Source organism: Chiloscyllium plagiosum, chromosome 16 (genome assembly GCF_004010195.1).
Source record: "Chiloscyllium plagiosum isolate BGI_BamShark_2017 chromosome 16, ASM401019v2, whole genome shotgun sequence".
NCBI classification, from domain to species: Eukaryota; Metazoa; Chordata; class Chondrichthyes; order Orectolobiformes; family Hemiscylliidae; genus Chiloscyllium; species Chiloscyllium plagiosum.
The window spans coordinates 28,918,633-28,932,647 of record NC_057725.1 but is presented as its reverse complement, the minus strand read 5'-3'; the positions used below and the strand labels follow the sequence as shown (position 1 = coordinate 28,932,647).

The following is a 14,015-nucleotide window of genomic DNA, read 5'->3' as shown; positions in this document are numbered from 1 at the left end:
AGGGAGAGGGAGAGAGAGAGAGGGAGAGAGAGTGGGGGGGCACGGAGAGAGGGTGGGGGGGGCGGCACGGAGAGAGAGAGAGAGAGCACGAAGAGAGGGAGAGAAAGAAAGAAAGCAAATAAACCAAGTGAGACAGTGAAAGACAGTGTCAGTGCTGAATGACGTGAAAGTGTATTCGTGTGTACTTGTGCCTGCATGTGTGTGGGGTGACTAAGTGACGGAAAAAAAACATTATCCATACAATAAATGAAGCAGCTCCAACTAAAATATAAAATATTATCGGTAGAACATAAGGGCTCAGTAATCCTGAGAAGAAATTTTTCACTCATCACTAGTAACAGGATCTGTTAACAGGAGAAGAGTGAAAACTTGAGTAATAGGAAATAACTTTTGGCAACTCAAGTTGTTTAGTAAAATCCCACACTCCTGGAGAGCTAAGAATGATGCGCTGTCGACAGTAAAGGAAGATCATTAAACACAACATGAACAATGCTGATAGGAACCATCTGGTGACATGACATTATCAGGAACAGTCTCACGAGGGAGGAGATTTTAATTTGGCCCATGTATGCAAGGTGTAACTTTCCAGTTGAACAGTCTGTACGCTACTGATTTTGACAAACATCATTAAAAGATTGTTCACTGGATGTGAACTTGCTGATAAGGCAAATCATTTATCATTACCCTTAGAAGGTTGGTTAATTGGAAATGAACAATTGGGGCTTGCATGTGGTGAACTCCCAGATTTTGGATGTGGTGCTATCTCTGAGCCTGAACTTGGAGGTGGGAATTCTCATTCAGATTGCTGCAAGGCACTTTGTTTTGTTTTAAAATCTATAATCAACAGCTGTGCTGTAGGAAGTGCAGCAGTCAATTGGTGCACATTATGCTCCCACAAACAGCAATGAGAAATAATCAGTTAACTTGTTCATTTTTATTGGTTACATAATAATCCAGAAAATGTCTGTCAAAATTGTGTTTTGGAATCTTATGTCTGCCTTCATTTAATAATAGCATCTCCAACAGTGTGGCACTCTCTTCATACTGAACTGAAAAAAATCAGCATAGATTAAAGAGGCAAGACTTGAACCCATGACTTTCTAGCAAAGAAGAAAGTGCTACCACTGAGTGGTCAATAGTGCCAAAAATCCATGGATTGAGTGTCACTAGCAATTCCATGATTTGTCTGCTATGACTAAATTACCCTTAAGATAGTGGTAGTGAGCTGCCTTCTTAAACCACCGTAAATCACAGCTGGAGTGCTGTTGAGGAGGGAGTTCTGGGATTTGAGAGAGTGAAGTAACAGCAATATGTTTCCAAGTCAGGATGGTGAGCGACTTGGAAAGGAATTTGCTGGTGGTGGTGCTCTGTTGCAGCTACTGACCACATCCTTCTGGGTGGGAGTCAATAGGCCGACAGTTGAGGTGCTGTTGGAGCAACCTTGGTAAGTTGCTGCATTGGTACGAGTGGACAGTACATGTTGCTGCCACTGTGCACTTAGTGATGGAGGGAATGAACACGCAAGATGGGGGATGGGGTGCCAATCAAGCAGACTTCTGAGTCGTCAACTGTGTTGGACTTCTCCACTCCGGTTAATGGAGGTGCTCTCCACCTGCTTAGGTCTCTGCATCTTATCATAGTCCTGACTTTTGCCTTGTAGATGGACAGGCACACGGGAGTCATAAGATAAGTTATCTACCTTGGAATTCCCAGACTCTGACGTGTTCTCATAGCCACAATATTTCAGTGGTTGGTCCAGTCCAGTTCAGTTCCTTGCAAAGGCAGACCAGGAACCACGAGTACCCCTAGTCTGGAAAGCATTATTGACCTGGTAGGCTTCCCTCCTGAAAGAATGCTTCACAGTCAACTCCTGCTACTGGCTGACCGGAATTATTGAACACATTACACGGATGATAAAGTGAACTTTCAACCCGAGGCACCCTGTCTGGGCCGTGTCTACACTGCGCTACCCATGTGCAGAGACTCATCTACTGACATGCAACAACTGGAAGAGGCTTGGAAATCTCAAGGCGATGTTGTACGTACACATCAACGGGAATCCGGAGCAGGGTCGGGAGAAGCACAGAGACATCAGACATGGCGAGTAGCCGAGGTTCTAGAAGCTGTAGAATACACAGGCCAGTGCTGAATATTACGTTGATACCTAGGGGAGAAACAAAGGAACAGGATTTTTTTTTAAAAAATCAATAATAATTCAAACTAAATAATCTATCCTCCCACCTCTCAGGACTCAGCCAGGGTAGCAGATGTGCCTAAGTCAGAAGATTTTAGGTCTAAATCCTAACCACAAAAAATTGTGAAACAACGTTGATAATGATTAAATATGACATTAATCCACATTGAACTGAAATGCAGCAATAAATTGTTAATGCCTTAAGGTCAGCTTGCACCAGGGTCTCTTGTTCAATCAAGTTCTGTAATGATGAATCGGCCTAAATTCTGGAATCATTTTTAAGGAGACACTGCTTAATGAAATTTAGGTCATTTTAACAAAACATTGAGCCACTCCACTTCCTTTCTGTGGAAATACTTTGAACAAACTTAGATACGTTTGCAGGGCACTGGAGGAGACATGGAGTGGGGGAAGAGAGAGAGAGAGAGAGGGAGAGAGGGAAGAATGCTTTTCTTTAAAACACCATGAATTGTTGTGATCTGGAATGTGCTGCCTGAATGACTAGTAGAAACAGATTCTGTAGTAACTTTCAAAAAGGAGTTGGATAAATACTTAAAGGGATTACTTTTAAGCACTGCAGGGAAAATGCAGAGGAAAGGAACTATACCTTTTCAAAGAGTTGGCACAGACATACTGGATCAAATAGGGTCCTTCTATACTTTCATAATTCGATAAAATTTCCCTCCTCTGAATCCCTCTCCCTCCAAACAATTTCACTCAGGCAACTTTGACTTGGACATGCAAAAGCAGTCAGACTGCAGATCATTTCAGAACAAACAGGTTCTTTGACCTATCAAAATCTGTTTCCTTGCATTTTTTCCACATTTTCTTGCACACCCTCAAGGTAATATTGCTGCTTGTTGTCCCAAAATTCTACATTCTCCCTACTCACCATGTAAAAAAATTTTCAAACACCTACTATTTCTTTCTTGACAAGGGAACATTGTTAAAAATTAGAGGCTACTGAAAGTAAAACTGAGAAGCTTTCATTCCCACACAATGGGTAGTCAAAATGTGATATTTTTTTTTTTTTACAGTGCTATCAAAATTGCGACCATCTCGGAGAGGACTGCCACAGAATATTACAAATAATCAACACGGAAACACGCCATTCAGCCCAACAGATCTATGCTGGTGTTGATATTTTTTCCCCACCCTGCCTCCTATCACCCCATTAAGCTTCTTTTTCTTCCTTTCTGTCTCACATTTATCCAACGTCATTTATAATGCATTTATGCTATTCGCCTGACCTACCCCTGTGGTACTGAGTTCTACATTCTCAACAGTGCCTGGGTGAAGGGATTTCACCCAAATTCCTCAGTTAAATTTATCATCTTATATTTATAATATTTAGCAAAGGTGAAAATTCTTCTCTATCTCTGCCTTAGCAAACCCTTTCATAATCTTGAAAATTTTCCTCAAGTTACCCCTTAGCTTTCTCAATTCTTGAGTAAAAAGCTTCAACTTATGCAAACTTTCCCAATGGCTACATCCTCTCACTTCTGTTTTTCCAATACTGAGCACTGCAATTGCAATTGATGCAGGATCAGCAGAACCCAGCATTGATGTTGGCCATTCTCCAATAACTAACTTTTCCCCATGATCCAGCTTGACAATCTCTATAGGAAGTGTTATGTTTTGACAACTGCTGATGTAGTGTCCTTTCCAACTCTCAAGTTGATTAGTGTCAGTGCTGTTTTCAGTTTGTTTTATCGGTGGATCGGAAACACAGATAAAGGTCTTCAGTTGCAAAAACCCACTGTGCAATACCATTGAGTCAAAAGTAGTGGACTGACCAAGGTTGGACTTTTATTTAAATAGATCCTAGAGTTATACAGCATGGAAACAGACCCTTCAGTCCAACTCGTCCATGCTAACCAGATATCCTAAATTAATCTGGTCCTATTTGCCAGCATTTGGCTCATATCTGTCCAAACTCTTCCTATTCGTGTGCCCATTCGGATGCCTTTTAAATGTTGCAATCATACCAGGCTCCACCCCAAATGGAAAGGGGCAGTATCAATCTTCTGCACTTTCCAGGAACCTTGTCCACCAATTACATAGATACAAGCCCAAGAGAGTAGACAATTCTAAATATAGTTCTGGATCAATGGTGCTGGAAGAGCACAGCGGTTCAGGCAGCATCGGAGGATCTTCAGCAAAATCGACGTTTCGGGCAAAAGCCCTTCATCAGAACTATATGCAGAATTCCAGAAATGTTAAATAGAATTCAATCCAGAGAAGATGTGAGGTTATGCATGTGAAAAGAGGGCAAACAAAGCAAGGGAAGACACGAACAGGGGAATGTTTGGGGGGGGGGGGGGGTAATTACAGGAAGTGAGGGACCTTAGAGTGTATATTCACAGGCCCCTTAAGGTGTCAACACAGATACAGTATAGAAGTGATTTACACTAAGGTTGAATTGAATTGAATTTATTGTCACATGTACAGAGGCACAGCGAAAAGCTTTGTCTTGCGAGCAATACAGGCAGATCACAGAGTTATGTAGCATAGATAAATAACAGGTAAACAGCGACAAAAACAGTTACAAGTGGATGCTAAGAATGTGAGAGTCCATTCAGTATTCTAACAACAATAGGTTGCCAGCACTAGAAAGTAGCAGCTATGAAAAAAGATTGGACAGGTTAGCATGATCCCTAGAACCAAGGCAGCTCAGGGATGCTTTCATCAAGGGGAACTAAATAATGAGGAGTTGGATAGAGCAGACAAGGAAGGCCTCCTTCCCCTACTGGAAGGGTCAGGGCACAGCTTTAAGGTGATTGGTACAAGAATTAGTGGGGACCTGTCAAACAACTTTTACATGTAGAAAGAATTTGCTGCTGGTTTTGATGGAGGCAGAAACCTTCAAACTATTTAAGAGGAATCCGAATCTACCTAAAACCAGGTAACCTGCAAAAGCTACAGACCAGAAACTGGAATAAGAGATTAGAATAGATGGCTAGTTTCCGTGAATGGACATTTTCCGTGTAGCCAAGTTTCCTCTGGTTCTACACTAATAGCCGATGATGTGCCTCACTACTCAGGTAGAACAGCCCTGAATCTAATAGGAAATTCAGTAGAAACTTCTTTGTTGAGAGGAAATGGAAATGCAGAATCTAGGACTACAAAGAATCCTCGAGGTACATACACTAAATGCATTTAAGAGAAATGGAGAAATTTAAGTTGGAAAGGAATAAGTTGCGTTGATAGGATGAGATGAAATATATAGCTCTGGAAATGAGGTTATGAGAGAGCACAAGCACTTGGAGCAGAAGTATGTAATATGCTCGAAACATCGACTCTCCTGCTCCTCAGATGCTGCCTGACCAGCTGTGATTTTCCAGCACCACACTTTTTGACCCACATTCTTCAATACGTAAGTTACTATGCAAGTAGACCATTTAGTTGTTTGAGCCTGCTCTGCTATACAATAAAGATCATGACTGATCTGAAACAAAACCCAAAACTGCTGGAGAAACTCAGCAGGTCTGGCAGCTTCTGAGGGGAGAAAACAGAGTTGAAGTTTCAAGTATGGTGACTGGTCAGCACTTCTGAAGAGGAGTCATTGGCCTCAAAATGTTAACTCTGTTTTCTCTCCACAGATGCTGCCAGACCTGCTGAGTTTCTCTGACAGTTTTCAGTGCTTTACTTGATTTTCATGACTCAACGGATTGCCATTTACCACCCAACAAGACTGCATCCATCTCTGTCTTAAAAAGTGTTAATGACTCCAACTCCACTACCTGACGCAGAGAAGCCCAATGTTGCATCACCCTTTGAGAAGGGACTTCCCCTCAACTTTGTCCTGAAAAAACAACCAGTAATTTTACAACTGTACCCCACCCCAGTCACAAGAGGTATTATCATTGTCAGACTATTCAGGATCATACAGGCTTCAATCAAGTCATCCCTTACTCTAAATGCTGGCAGAAATAAGCACAGCTCGTCTAATTTATCCTCATAAGGCAACTAACTCACTGCAGGAAATCAAACAAGCCTCCTCTGAATCAGATCCATTGCATTTACATCCTTTCTAAAATAAGGAGACTAAAATTGACAAACTGTGCAGTAATTAATTTCAAAACAGATCTAGCACAAAATCTGTATGATATAAAAACAGATGTTAATAAGATTACACGTCACATGTTAGTGCAAACTTTATATTAATCTGATATGTAAATAACGTATGCATACCTATTTATCTTCCAAGTGAGATGATAAAACAAGGCACTGTCTGCCTTCAGGCCGAAGGGAACAATTGTACGGTTTCTATATTGAAGGAGGAGAGTCGGTTCCTCTCCAGTGTCTTGGGCAATTTTAATACTTACCACAGAATTGCAGACCAGTTACAGCACTGGAGGCCATTTGGCTGAGTGAGCTCATCTCTGTTCTCTACAAAGGTGGTACATCATTTAACTCCCTATCCTTTCCACATAACACTTTCAAGTTTTTCCTTTTGAAAGTCACACTTCAACTTACACTACCCTAAATCACTGCATTATAGATCCCAGGAACTCACTGTGCAAAATGTTTTTCTTATAGTGCCTTTGATACTTTTGTGAATCACCCGAGACCATTGCACTCTGGTTCTGCTCCCTTTCACCAATGGAATCCCCAGGTTGTCTCTCTCTCTCTCTTTGCCTACTTTGTATGACGTTGAACATCACGGTTGAATCAATTTTCAAATCTTCTCTGCTCGAGTTTCTCTTCTCCAATTGACCAATGCAACTGACTATTCCCTTTTTAGCACCCCCTTGAAAGGCTTCACATCTTCTCAAAATCCAATGCTCAGAATTGGGTGCAATGCTCCAGCTGGGACCAAACAATGCTTTATATAGTTACCTTGTAACTTCCTTAACCATTGCAGGTTATCAGATCATTGTTTGTCAGTACTTGCAATGCATAAGGTGGCTCTCTCAGAATCAGAGAATGATAGACAAATGGAAGAGGGCCATTTGGCCCAGAGTCTGCACTGAGTCTCCAAATGAGCAATTTGCCTAGTGCCACTCCTGACCTCCTTCCGGTTATCCTGCACTCTTCCTTCTCAGGTAACTATCTACCTTCCTGTTAAATGCTGCAATTCAACTTGCCTCAGCAAGTTCCTCGTGGGCGGCACGGTGGCACTGCTGCCTCACAGCGCTAGAGACCCGGGTTCAATTCCCGACTCAGGCAACTGACTGTGTGGAGTTTGCACATTCTCCCAGTGTCTGCGTGGGTTTCCTCCGGGTGCTCTGGTTTCCTCCCACAGTCCAAAGATGTGCACGTCAGGTGAATTGGCCATGCTAAATTGCCCGTAGTGTTAGGTAAAGGGGTAAATGTATGGGAATGGGTGGGTTACGCTTCAGCGGGTCAGTGTGGACTTGTTGGGCTGAAGGGCCTGTTTCCACACTAAGTAATCTAATCTAATTTGAGAAAGCCATACTGTCAGGCAATGCATTCCAGATCTCAAAAACTCATCTCAAGGAAACATTTTTTTCCTAATGCGTCAATTGCTTCTTTTAATAATTCTTAAAATATGTTCTGTTATTCTCAATCCTTAAACCAACAGAAACTGTTTTTACTCTGTGCATGATTTTATATACTTCTACCAAATCTCCATTTAATCTGCTCTTCTTCGGGAAAACAGTCCCAAGTTTGGCAGTCGATGTAGCATGAATTTTTTAAACTTTCATTTTTATGAATATTTTCCACAAGCCTCTTTAATGTCTTCATATCTTTCCTGGAGTGAGACTCCTGGTGAGGCCAAACCAATGTTCTGTACCAGGTTAACACATCATCTTGGTTTTGTACTTGAAGTCCACATTAATCAAAACCTGGGACATTGCTTCATGAATAGTCCCCACTGTGTCACCACCTCAACGTTTGGAAATGGTCACAACTCATCACTGCGAACGAAAAATCTCTCAGGATAAATTGTGAAGGACTAATAGACAGGGCGAGTGGTCAGAATTTTCACAATTTGGAGAAACTCTTGTCTAGGCAGCTGCGTGCTTTGTTCAACACTTCTCAACCTGCCCTGTCACCTTTGATGTGTTTTGCACATGTACACCCAGATCCTCTGTTCCTTCACCCCTTTTAGAAATTAAACTTACTTCATACATCTCTGCATTATTCATACTTTTCATAGCTAGGGAGTACAAGGAGAAATCCCAAAGAAAATGGTACTCTTACCCATATTTGTTTTAAAGAATCATAAGTTTGCTAGATGCAAAATAGCCAAAACAGATCACACTCATACTTCCACAAGTTTCTGAACTTCCCTGATTCATATAGATTTTGCAGTTAAAGCTGACACAGATGACTCAGAGGCAGAATATCCACCTCCAGCCCACTGTGGGTAAAGGAAAATAGCCAAAGCAATTATGTTAAAATTGGCTCCAGTGCTTTTAAAGTTACCTCTTCACTTTGCTCTGATGGAGGAGGTAAAGCTATACTTAGTTTAATAAACTTCTAATTAGCCTATCGAGATGGGCTGTCAGCACCATAAGTGGCCATTTTGTCACATGACTAAATTCAGAGCTTGTTGAATGGCTTCAATAGACAATCCTGAGATTCCAAGTCAGATGCTGTCTGACTTCCAGAAAATAATCAGGACCCCAGACTGAACTGGCAACCTACGAGAGATCGTCCATCTCTGCTTCCAAGCTGCTGGATGGGATGAAACCTACTTTTTGTCTCAAAGGAGAAAAACTACTGGGACTGGCTCACTGAGGAAACTAACATCAGATACTGACTTCTGGGAAGTTGAAACTCAACAGTTTTTAAATACCGCAGGTTATACATTATAAATTTTGGTAAATTAATTTGTTATGCAGTCTTCCTTCATTTCCTAGGTCTTGTGCGCGTAGATAGAATAGAAAAACAAATTTCCATCCACCCCATTCTACTATTTCTTTGTAAATCCTATATCTGATTTCATCTTCTAGGATTTTTCTGTGGGCTTATTTTAAACTTTGCAAACTTAATAAAGAGAGTTTTGGGAATCCCACTTAGCCTACCTCTGTAAGGGACAGAATAAAAAGGGAAAGTAGTTTATCAGGTAACACCTTGTTGCCTCCTGCTTGAGGGGCAATGCACTCATCTTAAATTTACTCTGTTCTCCCTTTATCGTGACTGTATTAAAATGAATCACTTCACGTCTTTTGAAGTTTTACACTCTTCTCCTTACTTGTCATGATGCTTTCAAGTTTCATATCATCATTTTGCAATTGTCCAATGTATATCAAGATGTAAGTCATTAATATGGATCAGGAAGATCAAGAGTCCTAACAAACATGTGGAAAGGTCCACTGTAAACCTCTGTCCAGTTTTTAAAAAAACCCAGATCCATCATCCACACTGTTTGCTGTCACTTAGCCAATGTTGTATCTATGTGGCTACAGTGCTTTTAATTCCACGATTTCCTATTTTGTAACTGTACTTCACCAGTAAATAATTGGTTATACAATGTTTTGAAAAGTCCAGAGATTGTGAACATTCTAAATAAAAGGCAAGTTTTTTACTCCCCCCTCACATTTGGAGAGAAGGTTTAAGAGCTAAATGTGTAGCAGAAGAGGGTATTTGTGGTAACACGATCAAGTCTTTCTTTTCCCCCCCCAAAGTATTTTATTTACGTACGGGCTAGCTCAGATGGATGAACTCTAAAAGACTAGAAAAGTGCTTCATTAATTTGACCGACCAATTGCCCCTGGAGGGATTGGAGATATTTCAGCAATTCTATCAGTCAAACTGCACAGACTACGATATACAACAGGAAGGCTGCCAGGTCAAAAAAGCAGCTTCACACTGCTCAAAGGGTCAACAACTGCATTCTCAACAATAAATGCTGCTCACTGCATCATCACAAGACAGTTTGTCAGCAGCAGAAAATCAAAGGAGATGCTCAGAAAATAGCTGAGCTGAGCTAGAAATCCATAAGAAGAAGAAGAAAAGGGTCAAGTTGGTTTTGAGCCAGTTGGAGGGGGACAGGAAATGGAATGAGGGGGGTGGGGCCGGATAAAATGAGAAAGAAGAGCTTGCATTTATATGACACCTTTCACATGCTTTATAGTCATATATGGTTACACCCTAAAGTAACCATATATGACTATAAAGCATGTGAAAGGTGTCATATATGAAGCTTCACTTGGGGGTCGCCACTGATGTTACCTAGCCAGGTAATGAAACATCTGGATATCAAACCTACAGCTCAGCGAGCAAACCTACACCCTAAAACCTCAACCTCAGCTACAAACCTTCACAAACCTTGCATATATGGTTACTTTTATAACGTAATAAACTGACCAACCAATTTCCTCTCAGCAAACACCCACAAACAGCAACATCTGAATAGTCGGTGTTAGCGATATTGATCATGTGATGGCCACTGAACATGAAGTAATTCCTCTGGACATGGAATAACTCCTCTAAGTTTCTTTAAAATAGTACAATAGGATTTTTGCAGCCGGTTCAACTTCTTCCCCAAGTCAAGTCACCTCTGACAGCAAAACTCCCAGCCAGTACTGCACGAAAGTGCCAGCTGATGTCTTGTGCTCATGTCTTTGGATTGGGTCTTGATCTGAGCCAAGAGAGTGCTCCTGACTGAGAACTACCACTGACAGCTAACGTCCAGTGCAGTAAATGTTAGAATGGTTAAAATCATTTGGACACGGAATGTAGTTTCATACAAAGACCTTTTTTTTGGGGACAAATCCAGGAAAGGAAACTATGGCTGAGAAGTCACTTGAGAAATGGGAATCTCTCTGCACAGGAGCAGAGAGGCTAAGTGTATACCTAATACTTGGAAGGAGCTGAGGTTCAGGGAGGATGCAAGACTGGCCAAGAATTGTTGACACTAAAGTTAATGTCCTTCAAATGGTTACTTTTAGGAACAAAGATTATAGACACAGGAAGTCTTGTTACAACCATATAAAACGTTAATTAGGCCACATTGGGATACTGTGTGCAGTTCTGGTTGTCACTGGTGATTGCACTGGAAAGGTGGTCAAGGAGATTCACCAGGATATTGCCTGGGATGGAAAGTGACAGTTATGAGGAGAGACTGGATAGGCTGGGCTTGTTCTTCCTGGAGCTGTGGGGTGATCCGATTGAGGTCTACAAAAGTGAGAGACATAGACAGGGCATGTCGTGAGAATCTTTTTTCCTGTGGCAGATGTATCTTAAACCAGGAGGTATGGCTTGAAGGTGAGGAGTATGTGGTTTATTGGGTATTTGAAGAAAACGTTCCCACCAACCCCCTCTCTCTCCCCCTTCTGGGGTAGTGGAAATATGGAGTGAGCTGTCTGAGGAATGATAGAGGCAGGTGCTGCTGTAATATTTAAAAAGCCTCGAGAAGCACTTAAAATACCAGGGCATAAAAAGCTATGGACTAAGTGCAGGTAAATGGGATAAGTGTATATTGGTGTTTGTTGGTCAGCCTCGATACGTTGGGCCAATGGGCCTGTTTCTGCGCAGTACGATTGTAAAAGTGGCCAGAACCACCTCCATGTGAAAAGTAGCATCTCTGTTTCATTATTACTACAAATTGGCTCCCCCGGGAATGGCTGAACCAAGAGGACACTTGACTTTTTTTTTATTCATTCATGCATGGTGATAGTGTGTGGCTGGATGAGGCAACAGTTATTGTTCATCCCTAGTTGCTCGAGAATGGAATTAGGAATCAACCCCTTTGGAGTGTTGTGGGCTAGACCAGGTAAGACAAGCAGATTCCTTCTCTAAAGGACATTAGCCCACCAGATAGGTTTTCCTCACAATTGACAATATTTTTATGGTCATCGTTGGACTCTTACATTTCAGATTTTTAATGAATTCAGTTTCCACCATCTGCCATGACAGGATTCAATCCCAGGTCCGCAGAACATTTCCTTGGTCTCTGGGTTAAATTCCAGCAATAATAGCACTAGGCCATCAGCTCCCCTTGTGTACTTCTTATGGCAGTAATCATTTTGGAACTCTGCTCAGTATGAACCAACTAGGATTACTAAGTTTCAAATCCTCTTCAGAAAGGCGTGGAAATTTCCCAAGATTGGTTATATGTTGCTCTCTAGCACTGTTCACTGGTTGGTGCAAGAACTGCATGGTATGAAAATAATAGAACCGTCATTTGGCCCATTCTGTCTGTGTTGTCTCTTTGAAAGAGAGCCCTATTCTCAATAGGGAATCTTTCCACTTTCAGCATTAACTCACTTTCCTTTTGAAAATATATTGAATCAAGTTCCATGGCCCTTGCTGCTCAGAACAACCTACATTCTTTTTTAATGTTCATGTGCTTTCTGGTTCTGTTGCAATGACCCTAAATTTGTGTCCTGATGGTCACTGGTTTTCCTGTAAATGAAATATTTCTTCAACATTCATGCCAGAGTCAGGGTGTCTAGGTTTTGCTACTTTTATATACCAGGTGGTCCTAAAGAGTTGGTGGAGCTAGGACAGAGGTAGCAGCTTTCTCTGATTGGAGAATCAAGAACTCAAAGGTTCAATCTCATGGTAAGGAGTCAGTCATTTTGGACTAAAACAAAGAGGATGTCTTCACTGTTTTAGAATTTTCTACTTTAGGAATACTCAATCATTGAGAATATTCAAGGCTAAAACTGAAGATATTTTGATGTGAAAGGAATAATGAGATATGGAGATTGGAAAAGTGGAGTTTATCTTACAGAATAGGTGAGCAGGTTTGAAGAACTGGAAGGTCAATCCTGCTTCTGTTACTTCTAGCCTTATGCAACTGGTGTTGAATTGTTGTCATGGTACAGTTCAAGAGTTTGAATTTAGCCTCTTCAAACATACCCTGGACATCAAAGAGCTAGGAGCAGTAAGAGTGATCTTGAAGTTGTCAGATTATTGAAAAAACCTAAATGATTCACGATATCTTGAAAGGGAGCATAACCAAATGTCACAATGTTAAGTCTTAACTATGTCAGCAAGTTTCCTGTATTACTGCACTTACAAACTGCTTCATTGAGTATTACAGTTAGCAAAATGTCAATCAAAACTTCAGGATGTTCCAATCAGATTTCACAAGTGCCTGAATATTTGGAGTGTTTTTTGGATTCGCCTGAGGGAGGTGACTGTGCCAACAGGGAGATTCCACATTGGTCCCAGAATCCAGCTGCTGATCTCAGTTTATATCACAAACCAAATGTTCACCGAGGGCTGGAAACCCTCATAACTACAGAGGTCTAATCTGAACACTCCCTAAAACCAAGATTTGCCTCTGCGGTCTAAATCCCTCTTGGCAAAATTAATCATTTCGTTATTGTGATCCAGATAAGGACTTTTTAAAATACAAATTCAGATTTTAAATATCTATCTGAAGCTAAGCCAGAGCTAGCAATGTCAGAAATGTCACACCTCAGTGAAGAATGCATCCGAGGTTTTTAAAAAAGAAAGGTTTTGGCACATTTGACCTAAAATACAATCGTGACTGAAGACCATTTCCTTTAAGAGAGGCTTTTTACACTAAGTGGCAAATCTAAAAAGTGATTCATCAATACATTGGAATTTCACAGTATCTACACAGGACCCTGTGCCAACTGGTGCTGTTCTGTGGAGAATACATTATGAGTTAGGAGGTATTGTGAATCTGTAATGTATTTATCTTGGAGGCATTAATCCTATTAAATTTCCTTACAGACCTCTCTTGCCACCTTACTTCAAAAATTGTGTTTACACAGTATCTCAGGCCTTCTAAAGTCAATAACTGCTTTTTCAAGTACTAATGGAAATATGAGAGCCAAATCAGGGATGGCACCTTCCAATGTGAAAAAGCACAAATTAATGCCGATTCTTGTTGAGTGTTTGGGGTGGGGTGGTGGGATGGAATGAG

The 14,015-nt window shown here is 41.1% G+C and overlaps 1 protein-coding gene across 6 annotated transcripts in view; it reads right to left on the bottom strand.

The window, feature by feature from the left end:
- The window catches only part of si:ch211-266k8.4 (TBC1 domain family member 10A), a 111,071-nt gene that overhangs the window by 70,540 nt on the left and 26,516 nt on the right, over positions 1-14,015 (bottom strand). For 5 of the 6 annotated variants that reach the window (XR_006313924.1, XM_043705639.1, XM_043705640.1 and 2 more), the window contains exon 9: positions 2,047-2,164. Coding sequence is in view for 5 of the 6 variants with exons in the window: in XM_043705639.1 (XP_043561574.1) it covers positions 2,047-2,164 (118 nt within the window). In the remaining variant the exon portion in view is untranslated. Of the gene's footprint in view, positions 1-963; positions 1,050-2,046; positions 2,165-14,015 lie in introns of those variants that run through there. The other variant, XM_043705643.1, reaches the window with a different exon arrangement.